A 17,393-nucleotide genomic window follows, 5' to 3' on the forward strand; every position below is an offset into this window, starting at 1 on the left:
AATCTGCAGTCCTAATTCAGGCAAAACCCCCGCTGAGTTATTGGCTGAGTCGGGATTGCAGAACTCTGACTCACATATACAAGAATTACTTTACCCACCAGTGAAATGCAGCCGCCTCTAGGGTAGAGGGGGGCAATCAGATCACACAGCACAACAGAACACGACCGAGCGAGAGGAGACATGGTCAGACAAGCCCTTAGTCTTATTTAAAAAAGCACAAGAGCTTTAATTTCAACACAAAACAGATAAGGATCTTGTTATTTAATGTCCTGTTTGATAGACAAAACAACAGTTTATCTGCTTCTGAAAGATGAAGTGGTGAATCGACCCAGCTAGGATTTGAAGCTCTGGTTCCAGGGCACTTGGGGTTTCAAATTTGATCCCTGATATATCTGATCAAGAAACGATAAACCTGAAATTAAGATTGGCAGTTACCGACTCAATGGAAAAGTGCAGCCTTCACATGGAATCCTTGAGTGCTCCCAGACTAGCTCTGAAAGTGCACATCCCACTGTCTGGTAGCATCTTAAAAAAAAAAAAATAATAATAATCCCCAAATATTCTAAACGTCAGTACCTTGTTCTTAGCTAACGCTGGTAGCCTTTCCTTAAATACAATCCTTTCAGGAATTGATTTCCATGTAGCAAATGAAAGGAGATAGGACTTAATCCAACTGAGCAAGTCTCTTCCCTCCCAAATGATATGGAGTGTTTTTACATGGCTGAATCTTGCAAATGAAGTCTTCAGGGAAATGATCAGCCGCTTGTAGGACTTGGAGATAGGGGAGCTTGCAGCATGATTGCGACTCTCAAAAGAAGGAGCTGTGTCTGCAATTGTGGGCTCAGCTTAATGGCAAATGATTATCTACAGAGGGTGGAGGGGGCGGCGGGGGAGGAAAGCAAAGCAGCCAATGTAGCCAAGATGAGGTGGTTATTTTTAACAAGTTTCCTTTTCTGTTTACAATAGAATTTAATTTGATTTCTTTACAATGTGCCCTATGAATGGCAGTCGAGGAACAAGTGCTTGTATCCTTTTCTCTGTGAAGTGCAGGGTGGACAGAGACCCCTAAGCCATGATTTTGATGGCAGTCTTGCAGGACATCTCCCATACTCTGCAGGGCTGTTAAGGGCAGCTCTGGGGAACTGGGGCAGGGACCAGGGATTTACGGCTGTGCAGATCCATCAGTCATTTGCTGCGTGCCGGAGTCCCCAGTGACAGATGTAAACAGGGGCTTTGCTGACACTCAGTGGCCTGGGTTGGTGTGGGGAATTTGTTTTATGCTGCATCCTGTGAAACTCCTGAGAACACAGTCCCAGGGCATGAGAAACAGGCAGTGGAGCAGCCTAGACACAAGCCAACCTTGTTGCTCGACTTTCAGGCCTTGTCTACAGCAGAGAATTTCTTACTTGTTTTTCCAGCAACAATGTAACGACACTGCTGCTAGCAACAGTATGAACCCCAGTGTAAGCAGGGCACCTGGTCTGCACTACAGCTTGTGCCATTGGTCATACTGGTACAGCCGCACCATGGCTAGGAAAATGGGTACAAAATGTCCTATTGTGGACACTCCCTCATTCTGCAAGCTGGGTGAAGTGCCTAAAGTGAGCCGTTGGCATAACCGGTGAAGGGTAAATTAGATTAGATTATTGCAGTCCTTTCAATGGAGTGGGGATGGGGGTGGTTAGAGGAGTAACCAACAAAGTGGGTTTTTAACATCTCTGTGGACACCTTGCTTTGCACATTGGTCATTTGTTGCCTGTCTGACTTATCCAGTCAGGCAGTGGACTATACAGAGCTGTGTATTTGTACAGCACTTTGCACAATGGGGCCTGATCCTTGGAAGCTATTCAAAGATAATTATTGCTCTAAGGTATATTTTGGCTGTAACACAGGTAAGGAAAATACGAGGATTTTTTAACAAAACTGCTACCTTGACCGTCCCCCTTTCACATAGACTGTTTGCCTTTTCCCTTCTTGCAGGAGGAATGCCAGAACTATGTGCGAGTGCTGATTGTTTATGGCAAGAAGGTTTTTACCTGCGGTACCAATGCCTTCTCCCCAGTGTGTTCCAGTAGACAGGTCTGTTATTGTCTTTCTCTTTTGGGGAGGGGGAGGGATGGTGGAGAGAGATGAGGGTGTGTTCCAAGGAAAGAGTCATTTTGAGGCGAAGATGGAATATTCCCTATTATAGAGTAAATATTTAAAATTCAGCTGATCTGAAATTGTGTCTCTTTGCTGTGACCCCACCCACCCCCCTTGCTGGGAAATGAGGCTGATGCTATATATGGATTGGGTTCAGCTACAAAACAATATTTGTGGCCTTGTGAGTCACACACTCCCTATAGGGTAGTGCTTTGTGAGGTGGGAGGCTGATTGTGGTGGAAGGGGCTAGGACTCGGACTACCCTTTTGTTTTTGGAGGAGAGGTTTTTTTCACTTGTCCTCACCCCAGCCCCTTGTAAGGAGCAGGGCAGAAGAGCTGGAGAGCTGTGAAGGGGGCCTTGGGATGAGAGGGATTACAGGGCTGTTGAAACTTTACGCCGTTCATGGGCTCTTTCTTGCTCTTCCCTTGCTCATAAGCCTGCTGTTGACAGCTAGGACTGGCCACGCGCATCTGTTGTCTCTATAAGGTTCTTCCCTAGCTGAAGGCTCAGCCAGCTTGAACTGGAAGCTGTCACTGTTTTAGGATGTTGGGGATGTGCATGGGGCATGCTCGGTCCTCTGACATCCTTCTCAAGACCCAGATTATCCTGGGTGGCAATTGAGCTGGGTGGATTCAGGAGACGTGGAACACAGGCTAACTAATGGGGGGGGAAGTTGGGGGAAGGCGGCATTCTTTAGCTCCAACAGGAGAGATTCCCCCTCAGAATCAGGACTGGCCCCTGCAGCTGTGTCATTAGTACTACAAAGGCTGTTTTCAGTGAGAGTCGGCTCTGTTTGTTGGAATTCCAACTCCTATAGGGTTCCAGCAAAGCAAATGACAAAGCTCTCCTTGGTATTAAAAGGAGCAGGACCAGGACCCCAGTGATTTAAAAAATGTCAGCAGGTAAAATTGGAAACAGAAGGAACCTACACATCCAGAGACTGTAAATAGGCAGCTGATGTACGTGGGTACAACTCCATTGACACAGGCGAGCTGTGGCCGCTGGCGTCCCAGAGGGCCAGCGGGTCTGAAGCTAATGCACCACACTGGCTTTGTGCTGGCCCTCTGCAAGTGGCAGATTTGACCATTGATTTACAATCATGCACAATGTCATTTTCTTACCATTGCCTATTGTGTTTTTTTTTTTTTTTACATGGGGGTTGTTACTAGGTGCTCAAGGAAAGGTTGAATTCTGTGTGCATGCGTAGAGAAGCCAACTGTGCTATTAAAACCCTTTATTCCCACTTTCTCTCTCCTTTTAAATACAGGTAGGAAATCTTAGTAAAACCATTGACAAAATAAATGGAGTGGCTAGATGCCCGTACGACCCTCGGCATAACTCGACAGCTGTGATTACATCACGGGGAGAACTCTATGCTGCAACTGTAATTGATTTCTCTGGACGGGATCCTGCCATTTACCGCAGCCTTGGAAATGTTCCCCCACTACGGACTGCACAATACAACTCCAAATGGCTTAATGGTAAAGTCCCGCTGGCCAAACCGAAGCAATATGTGTATTGAAAGCAACAGGATAGGCTTGTAAATCAGCTCCTTCTCCCTCATTTCACACCAGAATCCAGAATTGACAGGGGATTTCAGAGAACTTTATACAGTTCAGAGAATGTGGTTTATAGAGTACTTTTTACAGAGAGAGGGTGCTGGGTATGTAGTCTTGAGATGCCAAAGGAGGAGAAACTAAGTCAACATAAACCCCCACCCTATTATACATTCCTAGATGTTAAGGCCAGAAGGGATCATTATAATGTTCTAGTCTGACCTCCTGTGTAACCCAGGTCATAAAAATTCATCCAGTAATTTCTGCATCGAGCCCTGGATGAGCAAGGACAGATCTATTAGAAAGAGACCCAGTCTTGACTGAAAGTGATGGAGAATCTGCTATGTTCCTTGGTTAGTGGGGCCTGATCCACAAACCGTTCAGGTCAGTGGGAGTCTTTCTATTGGCTCAAACCCGATGGGCAGCGCTTGTCTCCACTCTCCAGATCCTGGGGAGGCTTATGAAGGCTGCTATAGAGCTGTGGGATATTGTGTTGAAGCAGTGTCCAGAGGAAGAAGGTGCTGGGCTATGGCATTGTTTCTCCATTCAGAGGCAAGTCCCAGCATTTCTCCTTTAAGTCTGTTTTCCTGCACAAACAAACAGAAAGACAAATAGAGAAAAATCCAGGCGAAGGAAAGAAAATCTGAAGAGAGAGTTGAAAGAAGAGCAGAGCTAAGCTGAGCTGCCAGTGCAATGCTGTAGCTAAAGGAGCTCATGCAAACTGTGGATGTATAAATGGGGATATTGAGTAGGAGTCTGAAGGCAGTATTGCCTCTGTATGCAGCACTGGTGAGACCATTATCAGAATACTGTGTCCTGTTCTGGTGTCCACATTTCAAAAAGGATGTTGAAAAATTGGAAAGGGTTCAGTGAAGAGCCACGGGAATGATTTGAGGTCTGGAAAACCTGCCTTGCAGTGAGAGACTTAATGAACATAATCTATTTAACTTACTCAAAAGAAGGTTAAAAGGTGACTTGATTGTGCAGCACAAGGGCCTGCATGGGGAGAAAATACCCAATTAAAAAAGGGCTTTTTGACCTAGCACACAAAGCTACAATAAGTTCAAAGGCTGGAAGCGGAAGATAGACAATTTCAAACTGAAAATAAAGTGCCTGTTTTTAATAGTGGGGGTAATTAACCATTGGAACAAGTTACCAAGGAAGGTGGAGGATTTGAAATCTCAGGAAATCAGTCTGTGAGGATTAGGTGTCTTTCTAAAAGATATGGTCTGCTTCAACCAAAAATTACTGGGCTTGATGCAGGAACCACAGGGGGAAATTCTGTGGCCTGTGTTATGTAGAAGATCAGATTAGGTGATCATAATGGTCCCTTGGGCCTTAAAATCTATATAGCTTTATCTGTGATGGTCTGATTGGACCCATTCTGTGGAGCTCTCTCCTACTTTATCATCTACTACCTCCCAGCTTAAACCTGCCTTGCAGCTTTATCAGATCTCCCCGTGCATGCTCTGTTCTCCTCCTCGCTCCTGGGCTGTAGAATTAAAGGAATTCCTGTACATTTTTCTTCCTCCTTTGAGCATTAGTCCAACATAAGATCATAAAAGCAGCCTGTAAAATCAACAGTTTTTTCCCCCCTCTAGTCAAATATTGTTCATTGTCCAAACTTTTTCCTTTTCTACAAAGTCTTTTGGCATGAAAGAATATACACTTTAAAACTTTGTGTAGTGTCTGATTAAAATGCACACTTCAAACCTCTTCCAGAGTCTTTTAAATTCTTGTAGGGGGAGAACTACAATGCTTGTTTTGATACTATCAGTTCTGGTGTGGTTTGTTTTACAAACATGAGAAAATCTTTTAGTGCCTATGAACTGGAAAAAGGCCCATGATAGAAGCCAGATGTCATTGCATTAGGAGAATAGGTTGAATGTTTCAATACAGCATTTAGAGAATTAGGAGGTGATGCAAACAGCATATTTAACACACCATAATGTGTGACTCAGCAATGAAAAGGGGGTGGGTGGCTTGTATTGTAGCGTGAATACAGGTACACATGTGGTAGCTATACCACTGATCGCAATGGTGAAAGGATTGGGCCCAGTATTTGCATCCCCAGGGTTGGAGCTGAGGAACTGAATGGGAGCTACACACCCATATGTCGTTATTCTCAGATCCACTGCTCAGGTGCCCTCTGCCAACACAGTGTCCCCTACAACCTAACAGTGCAACGCACAGAGCCGTTCGATGAGCACCATTCGGCTTCTGAGCTCTGTAAATCTGATTGCGCGTCTGTTTTCCAGAGCCCAACTTTATTGCTGCCTATGACATTGGTTTGTTCACCTACTTCTTTTTCCGTGAGAATGCGGTGGAACATGACTGTGGGAAAACTGTCTATTCTCGCGTGGCCAGAGTTTGCAAAAACGACATTGGGGGGAGATTTTTGCTGGAGGACACGTGGACGACTTTTATGAAGGCCAGGCTGAACTGCTCCCGCTCTGGAGAAATCCCCTTCTATTACAATGAACTGCAAAGCACCTTCTATCTTCCTGAGCAAGACCTGATCTATGGAGTCTTCACTACCAATGTGTGAGTTGTGACACTTTCAGTTATGTTTCGGCCCCTCTTTCCCACCTCAGCCCCCAGCACAATGAAACTGTCTTACTATCAATTCCAGTCCATCATTCTGAAAGATCATTTAGAGGCAAAGAATCCTTTAGAACTTTCAGGGAGAAGCATGAACTATAAAATAGAGGGATGTAAAGACATAACTGGAGATTGTCATATCACCTTTCTGATGTTTGTTGGGATCGTTTTCAAGGAAGTTGCATTGGGATGGTTTTGGGTGCACATGTGTGAGGATCCTGAGGACAGAGTCAGAGGAGAAGAGCTAAGTTTAAAAAATATATTGGGAATTTTTTTAGGTTTTTATTTACTTTTTTAAAGTTAGATGAGTGTAAGCCAGGCTTCTCCAAACCCCCTCGCTCAGATGAGAACAATTTCTCACTGCTACTAGCATGTCCATTATGAGGTCACAATAATACTCTCTAGAGTTTGTTAGACTGAATTATAAAGGAGAAGATGAAAGTGGAATTAATTGTTGTACAAGATGCGACACTCAAAGAGCCTAATTTGTGTAGCTGACTTCTGCGGGGCTACTCATGGAATAGGATACTACTCAATGTGGATAAAGGTCTGGCCCCAAATAATAGCCCATGCAGGGCAGAGACTTGGCATCACACTCAAATAGGGGTCTTGCTTATGTACAGTGATGCTTCTGCAGGGGTTGGCAGTGGCAGAAATTGAGCTTGGGAATCCTGGATCTAGACGTCTGCGTTTTGAGCTAAAGAACCTGATTCTTTAGCTCAAAGGCTGCAGCAAACTCAGCCTCTCTACAGGAACTAGAGGCAGACTGGAAAGAGTCACGCTGTCTTAGCACGGGCTCCTCTGACACTGAGATTGGGACAGAGAACCAACTTCTCTCAAAGCAACTCACGGTGTTGTGCTTTTTGTTATCCGCATACAGTGCTTAGATATTGCAGCCCTAGAGGTGAAATCCTGGCTCCACTGAAGGCAGTGGGACTTTTGCCATTGAAGTCAATGGGTCCCGGCTTTCACCCATACTCTATAAACGCCAAGAGGGAGGGAGGGTGGTAGGCTGTACATATCTATCTATCTTGTGCTATTTCTGCATGTTCACTGCCAAAATCAGCCAGGAACTAGCCAGCGCAGCGCTTAAAAAAGAAAATATAATTGGGCAGTGGGCCTGAACCACAAACCCAGATCCAAACACCCTGTGGACTTTGGAGAAAATCTAACCCAGATCTGAACTTTGCATGAAACTCTCTCTAGAATTAATGCTTAAAGGAAGTTAGCCAAACATTCTGCCCCTATAAAGAAACTTGGCTAGAGCTTCGGGTGAAGATATGAGACAGTGCTTATGTTACCAAAAGTGACTGACCAGTTTACAATGAAGATGTTGAGGGTTTTTATCCATACATCCATTTGGCACCAAAAAGTTTGAAATGATAATTTAAAAAAAAATTAAAACATTATTGTAATTAACAACTGGTATACTTAGAATCTACTGGGAGAAGGTATTGTGTGGCGTGGGTTGGATAGGATACTCTCCTGCTGGGTCTGTAGCATCACTTCTCCCATTATTTGTAAGCAACACAGAACGTAATGGGTGCCACCCAATCCCTACATGGGATACAGTTAGACACTCTTGTTACTCCATGGCTTTAAAGGGCCCACCCCCACACTTGGTTCATCCTTCTCACCTCCATGTATTATATAACACTGGTGTAATTGACTAAATGCGTTATTATTGACTGTAGCTGAAGTTAGATCAAGTAGTGTTTTTTGTGGCTACGACAGAATGTTCTTTCAAGAATTCAAAGAGGAAAATGTTCCAATTTGTCATCTGACTAGAGAAATAATAACTATTCTTTTAACTTCCATCAGGATTTATATCTTGCTATATGTGTTCTGCATGCCAAATAAGGCTGATTTATGCTCCAGTCTGTGTCTCTATCCACTGTTCTGCTGGTAGACTGAAGATCCATGATTTTTGTTTAAAAGTATCATTACTTTTTGAAAACTCGCGTTTAATGGGATCGGGGCTGTTTCCCAACAAAGGACGATTGGCTTATATCATGCTTCATTGTAAAAAATCCATGACAAACAGATTTATTGCTCATGGTTGTGTAATATTGAGCTAAGTCAGCAGGAAAGATGGTTATTTAGGGAAGTAGCTTCTGAAATATTTAAACAGCTGTTATTAAAGTTTTTCTATAAGGTCATTGAGATCACATTTAAAACCCTTTGAACTAAATCATTTTCCAAACGGCCTGGTTGATCCATCACCACTGGTACTGGATGTGAATGAAGGGGGATAGCTACACTTGGCCCATAAAGAACTGTACCGAGAAATTAATGTCTGTGGATTAAGATTGGGATCAAACTTTTGATAGTCAGGGTGAAACAGCACTGCCCTGCAGGCGGGATAATTATCTGATATTCACCTCTTCTCACTCATCTTCAGCAGAGGGAAGGAACTTGACTCTGTAATGTTTAGCAGGGCTCTATAAGAATTCATTCTATTTTGAAAAGCTATGCAGCTTTATTTAGACTAGCCTTTTTTTGTGTGCCTCGAGGCATTTACTTGTCACCCATCATTAGCTTTGTCTAAAGAGCTGCCTTCTGTGAACATGCACTGCGTCAGCAGCATTCAGACAAAAGTGGAGAAAGGTTCGACTTGCGTTGCTTTGACATGTTCAAAGTGAACTGCTCCACTGCACAGTGGAATTGAAGGTGCAGGGAGAGGAGTTAGTGGGGGGTGGAAAAGGGAATAGGAAAAAACGTTCCTCTTTATATGGGGTTTCTCCAAAGGAATCTGCTGTGAAAGAATCTGTCCCTCTCGTTCCCTGCCTGGAATTGTGCAGCTAGGCTTTTTGTGTGTGTAATTATTGGGTTAGTAAAAAATTGTTCTTTTGAGAGAATTCAGATTGCTTTAATTAGCGCAATATGTCAAGCAAACCCTGGGTTATCTAAAAGCCACCATGACAAGTCGATCATGCTATCCCTTAGTGATCTATTTTTATTTTTAATTTGATGTCTTTCTCTCTAATTTTCTCTCTCTTTTCTTCTTCCTTTAAAAAGAATGGGTTGAATCCCAGGTTGGGCTTGTACAAGCTCTGTCACTTAAGTTAATATCTATGCTTAGGGCTTGACCCTACTTAGATATGGAGCCACTCCGGGTGGTTCTGGGTGACCTCACTGCCTATTAAAGTCAAAAGTGGATATGATGACTGAGTAGGGTAAAGTTGCTGAAACAAGTTCCCTTGCAGATAGTCCTTCCTCCAGAAGCATTTGTTTTACAGACTGATTCCTCTGCCTGAGGCATGCATTCTTGATACTATTCAGATACAGATACTATTCCCAGCTGGGGACACAAAGAAGTGAACTGTGGTCATTGAAAACAACTTTTTCTGTGGCATGACCTTGCATGTTGAACGGTTGCAATTGCTGGTTTGGTGCTAATTCTCTCTCTAGGTGTATTTAGTATATTTTTGCAGCTATAGATTTCAGGCATCTACAGAAACTGAATTTCAACTTCATCTGACAAATACCACGAAATTAAAAATTAGTCTGTTCATTATCAGTCAGGACTGATGGGATGTAAAAAACTAAATAAAAAACCGGACACACATAATCCATGGAAATTGAACACTATGTGCCCTTCGTGTCAGGATTGCTTCTGTGGCTCTTAAAACATGTACATTTTACAATTGAGATTAAAATTCAGTCTCAAGATTGTCATCTAATCTGGCTGGATTTTTTCTTCCTCCTGAGATCTGTAGCACTGCACTTTTACCTAGTAATTTACATGTATTTTATTCAAATGGAGTTTGATGTCTGTTATGATGAAATTGTCAATGTTCTAATGATTAAATTGATTTTTTTCCCCCTTTCCAGAAACAGTATAGCTGCTTCAGCAGTATGTGCCTTCAACCTCAGTGCCATTACTCAGGCATTTAATGGCCCTTTCCGATACCAGGAGAATCCAAGATCAGCCTGGCTGCCAACAATAAACCCCATCCCTAATTTTCAGGTATTACTGCAGCATTTCAATTTACTCTAGACCCTTTTAATTTCTCTTTGATGGAACTGTTGTACTGAGTTGTTTTTTATGGATTTCAGGATACCAGGCAGAAGCATGGTGCTGAACTACATTTCTCCACACTGGGAGGTGTAATGGAAAATTAGGGGTTGGGATGGGTTCTTTTTAGTGCTCTAGATTTACCAAAATACTTCAAGGTAAAGACTAAAGTGGGTAGAGGGGAAAAGCATGGTCAGTTTTTGGAAGAATTCGGGAATCACTGTATGTATTCAAATGAAGTAGAAGGAGGAGAAAAAAATATATAGGTCTAGCCTCTCATCCGGTAAAAGTAAATCTTTTTCATACAGCATATTCTTAGTCTGTGGAACTCCCTGCCACATGATCTGGGTATATCTTGCCAACTCAATTACCTGACATTGTAGGGGTCTTGGGGATTGGTGCTCTTTTGTCCCTCCTATTCTCTGCCCGGGGAGTCTCTTGTGAGCTGTAATACTTCGGTCTAATTCTTGTTGCTGGCCATGATCTGGGGGCGTTTGGTGGCTTGTGATATACAGGAGGACAGACTGGATGATCTGGTGGCCCCTTCTGGCCTCAAACATTATGATTATGACTCTATGATATTACTGAGATTATGAGTTTAGCAGGATTCAAGAGAAGACTGAACATTTCTATGGAGACTAAGAATAGCCAGAGTTGTTACAGTAAAGATTTATAAAACTAACAAGAGTTGTGGAAGGCATATAAACCTTCATGCTGAAAGGCAGAAAATAGCTTCTAATTAAAAGGGTGAGGATGAAAATTTCTTGGGGGACATATTATCCCATAACTTCCCACTCTGGGGTTTCTTGCACTGTCCCTTGAAGCAGCTAGCATTGGCCTCTGTTGGAGACCATATTGGGCTAGAGGGACTGCAGAATGGGAATTCCTATGCTCCTAGGTTTGTATTTCTGCTATGCTCATCACTGTGGTATGTGTGTGGCTAGAATGAAACTCTTAAAATGAGCCATGCAGACTTCCCAGCCACGATTTGCAGATTCAGTGGCTGGAAGCTGAAGCTAGACAAATTCAGACTAGAACTAAGGCACATGACCATTGGAACCAACTTACCCAGGGATGTGGTAGATTGTCTGTCACTTGAAATCTTAAATCATCTCCTAAATCTTTCAATCAAGATTGGGGGGTGGAGGGTGTCTTTCTAATGGATAGTGCTAGCTCTTCAGGCATTTATGGGTTTATGCAGGAATTACTGGGTGACATTCTATGGTGTGAATTATTCAGGAGGTCAGACTAGATGATCATAATAGTTCCTTTGGGCCTTAAAATCTAAGCATCCGTGAATTGTGAACTTGCCGGGATCCTGAGTTACAGCTAATTGTCAAAAAAGGAACAAATTGCAACCATCCAGCTTTACAGTCAGCTCTGCTCAAAACCTCAGCGAGTGAAGATGACTGCTTCAGAGCATCCGTGAGCAGCTTCTGCTAGCTGGGCTGCCATGAAGCCGGCATCGAAATATAGAACTTAGTCCTCCCCCACTGGTGGAAATCCCAGGGGGAGTGTCAGTGTGTCAGGAATCTTCCCTCACACCCTCAGGGTGAATCTCTCTGTGGCACAGTGGGGCCTTGTGCCAAATTGGGTGCCCATTTCCCCTTAGAAATGCAGAGGTGCAGTTGATGCAGATTAGATTCCAACATGCCATTGCTCCATACTGATTGGCTACGTTTTGGCCACACTGATCTAGGTGCATTCAGAACAAAATCTAAGGCCTAACTGGAGGCCCGGTCATGCTGAATGCCCTCAATTCCTATTGGGTTTGAAAAGTATTAGGGTTCTCTGAGAGTCGAGGGTGTTCAGCACCTCTCTGGACTGTGTCCTGGGTGAACAGGGAAATGCAAAAAATGAGTCTGGAAAAGAGATTTATTTGCTGTGGAAAATATCAGATATAATGGGGGAGTGAAGAGATTACAGGGCCAATATGAGAGTGTTAAAAGATAAAAAAAAATAAAGAAAGGAAGGAAGGAAGGTCCATGGCAGATGAAAGGAAGATTGCAAAAAGAGATTTGGATATATTTCAAGTATGTAAGGAACAAGAGGTCAGTGAAGGGCCTTTATGAGATGACAAAGGTAATTTAGTGACAGAAGAGGCAGATATTGCAAAAAAAAAAAAAAAAAAAAAAATTAAATTAATTCCTTGACTCAGTGTTCACAAAGGAAGAAGAGGGAAGGATGCCAAAAAAAAAAAAAAAAGTCTTCCCAGAGAGGAAGGAGAAATACTGAAGGATATAGAGGATCAAGACAGCATAGATAATCAGGAAATTAGAACAAAACAAAATAAAACAATAACAAGAGGATGCTGTGTCAGCATGTGGGCTGCCAATAGAGCAAAAGGGTTACCTTCTGCTTCAAGAGCGTAGGAAATAAAACTAACAATGATATTCCAACCATCAGGATTCCTCCTTCATTGATGACCTGTGAAGGAAAAGAGTATAGTGGGTAAAAATGAGGCTATCTGAAGCATGAACGTTCAGGGCTAGAGAGAGAATGAGAAGGAGGTGGCGAAAGAGAGATTTCCAAACTTCTTTAGGAACCAGGGATTAGGCACTGATGAAATAGAAAGAACTTCTCTATTAGCAAATGCATTCTGTAAGGATTGAGTCAGAAAAACACTAACCTTGGCATGAGTATTTAGAAAGAGGCTGAAGATACTAACCAAAGGGCTAGATCTTCAGCTGGAATACATCAGCACCAGCCCTTTTGACTGCCCTAGATTTCCTCCAGTTCCTCCAGCTCTGGTTGCAGATTTTAGTTAGTTGCAGATTTTCGGCAGGGATTCACAAAAGGAAAGTTGTGCCTAGAACATTGTGAAGAACTTGTTTGTTGGTGCAGTAAACAGTCAGAAATGGGACCCTAATTGGGAAAACATAATTTGTCTGTTCCTTGATCTGTCAAGATCAGTAAATCAGTGGGGCAACATAGTCCAGTGGACCGAGTTTAGGACTGAGCACTCATCCCAATTCTGCCATTGACTTCTGTGCCCTGGGGCACAGGACATTTAACAGACTTCTCACATTTCGTATGGGTTAATGAAAGCCTCCTTGCCCACCTCACAGCGACAATCCTGTTCCCAGTGACGTCAGTAACAAACATCTCGTTGACTTCTGTGGGAGTATGATTTTTCACGGTGTTTTGACAATATTAAGTGCTAAGTATTAAAGTATGATATAACGTGAATTCCAGGGCAACGCAGGCCTCCGAATGAGGTAACCAGGGTAGCAGATCTGATGCTGTTGTTGAACTGAAGCAAGGAGGCCAATGCCTTAACCAAAAGGTCCATTTTGATGGACCTGGGAGGTGAGGTGAAGTCTGAGGATGGTCGGACACAGGCTAACCAGCTATCTATGTGAAGCTGTAGGAGTTGGAGGGAAGTTGCAGGCCAACTCCCTTGCAAGGATTATTCAAAGTCAGGGGAGCCAGTGGGGGAATGCATGTGGAAGAGGCCAGGTGGTGAACTTGGTTTTTTCATACAAAAAGAGTAATTTTTTGGGGCGTTCATCTCAGATTTACAGGACTTTAGGGTGAGACTTCAGGCAGACCTGGGAAAACCTCAGAAAGGGTTTGGGTAGAAGTTCAGGGTTTTCTTATCTCCTCTGAATTTCTTTATCCATCCTTAACTTTTTTTCTCCCAAGTTAGTTCTGAATTTCTGTAGTTTATCTGTAGACGCGCTCACTCTGTGGTGTCGCAAAGGAATAAAATACCATTTCACTGGCCAATGGACCAATATGGAGACATGACTTTATGGGGTGGAAGAGTGACCAAAGCTCCCTGTAACACTGGCTGCTAGCACAAGGGGCCAAATCCTGAAGGCTTTCCTCAGGCACAATTCTCAGTGAAGTCAACGAGTGTTTTCCCTGAAGAAGGACTTCAGGGTTGTTTTGGGTGAAGTGCAAATAGAGCTGCTGAAGTTCTGTCGTCCCTGTTTAGTGTGGGACGCTGAATGATAACAGCCCTAACGAGAACATGACCGAAAGGATCCTGCAGGATGCCCAGCGCTTGTTCCTGATGAATGACGTGGTTCAGCCAGTCTCCGTGGAGCCCTACGTCACTCAGGACAACATTCGATTTTCCAAACTGGTGGTTGACATTGTTCAAGGAAAGGATACTCTCTACCACGTGATGTATATTGGAACAGGTAAGAGCATTCGAGTTTAAGGAGGAGAAGTCCCCCTCGTTCAGAGACATAGCAGTATGGGAGCCTGATCCTGAGGTTGTTACTGTTTGTACTGAGTTCTTACTTTAGGCAAAACTCCATGGAAGCTAGTTTTTCTGAATAGGGAAGAGATAAAAACAGAATAGAGACGTTGAGGCATGACCTTGAGAGAATAGGCCTTAAATCCGCAATGCGTAAAGAAGCAAAAGATGTTTTTCCTTTTAACATGTATCAACTAATCAGACTAAGGCACAATGGTGGAGAAGGGCAAAGGGCTTGCCCTAGGTAACCAAATTGCTGTGTGTGATCTTGTGCAAGCTAACTTAACCTCTCCGGGCTACAGTTTACCTATCTGCAATGATACTTGTGCACTTTTACACACCTATGAGATCAAGAGATGGGTAAGCATTATTATCATCACGTTGCAGATGGGGAAACTGAGGCAGACAATTTCCTAAGGTCACACGAAGAGTCAGTGGCAGCACTGAGATTACAATGCAGATCTTTTGACTCCCACTGCTATGCTCTGACAATTAGGGCATGCTGGAAAGCACAAGAACCGTGGATGAAAGGTGATGAAGAAAGGCAAAGCATTATAAATGGTTGCCTTAACCTATATTCACACTTGAGATCAAAGTTAAATTAAATATTTTGATTAATCAGAGCATATGGCCAGCCTCATGGGGGTAATGTTTTTGTCCTTTATTGTGGGAGTGTTGACTTTATAATAAGATATATTGCCCCGGTAAGTGTTAGTTTAATCTAACATTGCAATATGGAGTCATCCTCTCACTCTGAAGTTACCATCTTCCAGGATTGTGTCATAATTTATGTAACTTTTACCACCACTTACTTCGAAAGTGATTAGCTTTGATATATTCTAGTAACAGTCCCCCTGATCTAAGCCTGCATGGAAGTGATCGTGATGAGCAAACCATACTTAAAATGAAATATGGCATGGTGTTGCCATTTTTACTTCTTTATTCCTTAAGTGAGGTGTCCCAGTTACTATGCCAGAAGAAACAGAAGTGGAAGACTGAGATTTTAATTCCATTTGCTTTTTGCCTTCCGTTATCTGTGAAGAAGTCATAGTGTTTTATCATCTATTATCTTATACACATCAGTTTCTCTGGACACTGGTAGTGGTCACTGGAGACTGGAATCTGTTGAAACTGAAGCCTTTCAAAGGATAAGAATCACATTTAGAGGGAGCCTTGAGCATACTGTATCCTGGAGATTAGGGGTGGACTTGAACCCAAATCGGAATTGACCCCAAACTTCATGATGGTATAGATCCAGATCTGTATTTGAGGCCCTATTAATTGATATAGAAACTTCCTGTATGTAACAGAACTTTGTTGCTAGGAGTAATTTAACTATGGTACTGACACACAAAAAATGCTGTTTGACCAGGAAAGCTTATTCCCTTGAATAGATCAAACTTCAAAGATAACAGGCATTGACTAATCTAATTTTTGTTCTAAATGCATGTATTATTCATGGAAAAAATGCTAGTTTGACAGCCCCAAAGATGAACTTCTCCCATAGATCCATCAATCCACCAATTGATAGATCAACAGTGTAGCATAAACTTCCATACAAACACTGCTCATTGTCATTGTATCCCATATTCCTACCGTAAGGACCACTTTTAGCAGGGAAAGGATAATTTAGACTTCAAACCCATTCAGTCCTTACTATGACATTAGAGATTTCCAACACTGGCGCACCATTTGTTGCAGTTGAGATGGCATTATTCTGGGTCCATCTGTTCCACAGCTATAAACCAGTAAGGACACCTGAATACACAAAAGGGAATTGCACCCACATAGCTGAGGCAGTTTCTACCCTGGATAACAAAAATGTTTAAAAAGTAGTAGAAGAGGAAACAAGCCTTAAAGTGTTTATGTAAATAGGATGTCATTAATCTTTAGTCTTTGTGCTAGGTACAACATTGAATCAATATCTCTAAGATTTACTTGCGTCTTGCTTCTTGTTCCATTAGAGTATGGCACCATTTTGAAGGCACTTTCTACCACTAATAGGAGCCTGAGGAGTTGTTATTTAGAGGAAATGCAGATTCTTCCCGACGGTCAACAGGAACCAATCAAGAGCCTCCAAATCCTGCATAGTGACAGGTCACTATTTGTGGGTTTAAATAATGGAGTGCTAAAAATTCCTCTGGAGAGGTGTTCAGTGTACAGAACAGAAGGGTAAGCAAATTTTACTGCTCTGATATATTCCACTCCAGCTTCAAAGGAAAGCACCAGGGAAACATATTCTAGTCTGATTCATTTCAGAATGCCTTTTTTCATCACTGGGAGAGAGAGACAAGATATTTGTGTGTGTGTGTGTGTGTGTGCGTGTGTGTGTGTATATCTTGATTGATAGTGCTCATGCCAGGAGCAATGGGAATGAAGGATATTGTTTTTGGTAAACATTAATTCGTCCTCATTAGAAATTAATCACATGTTTACTGAGGAGTAACTTCCAATATTTACAACAAGGAGTCTGGTGGCACCTTAAAGACTAACAGATTTATTTGGGCATAAGCTTTCGTGGGTAAAAACCTCACTTCTTCAGATGCAGTCTTTAAGGTGCCACCAGACTCCTTGTTGTTTTTGTAGATACAGACTAACATGGCTACCCCCTCATACTTTCCAATGTTTACTTTTTTACTTGACTTTTCAGTGTTGGTTTTATCATCTCCATGTGTTTCGCTTGTAGTTCTCACTGGCTGAAAGGCTGCAGTATTCTGAATTCTTGGTCCTCTGGCCCATTGTGGCTTCTAAATGATCGCTTCCCAACCATTTAACAATGTAGGGGTGCATTGGGTGGCTATTTTTCGTTGCTTTTAGAAGCCAGTAGCTCATTGGAACAGCATGTGACAGAGCTGGCACCTGGAAAAG

General features: G+C 42.7%; 1 protein-coding gene across 6 annotated transcripts in view; it reads left to right on the plus strand.

The window, feature by feature from the left end:
• The window catches only part of SEMA5B (semaphorin 5B), a 335,078-nt gene that overhangs the window by 252,100 nt on the left and 65,585 nt on the right, over positions 1-17,393 (plus strand). For all 6 annotated transcript variants that reach the window (XM_054043657.1, XM_054043659.1, XM_054043655.1 and 3 more), the window contains 6 exons: positions 1,981-2,079; positions 3,411-3,624; positions 5,958-6,243; positions 10,135-10,270; positions 14,259-14,466; positions 16,490-16,697. In XM_054043657.1, the coding sequence (XP_053899632.1) occupies positions 1,981-2,079; positions 3,411-3,624; positions 5,958-6,243; positions 10,135-10,270; positions 14,259-14,466; positions 16,490-16,697 (1,151 nt within the window). The remainder of the gene's footprint in view (positions 1-1,980; positions 2,080-3,410; positions 3,625-5,957; positions 6,244-10,134; positions 10,271-14,258; positions 14,467-16,489; positions 16,698-17,393) is intronic.

The sequence above is a fragment of the Malaclemys terrapin genome, chromosome 11 (assembly GCF_027887155.1).
Source record: "Malaclemys terrapin pileata isolate rMalTer1 chromosome 11, rMalTer1.hap1, whole genome shotgun sequence".
Classification (NCBI taxonomy): Eukaryota; Metazoa; Chordata; order Testudines; family Emydidae; genus Malaclemys; species Malaclemys terrapin.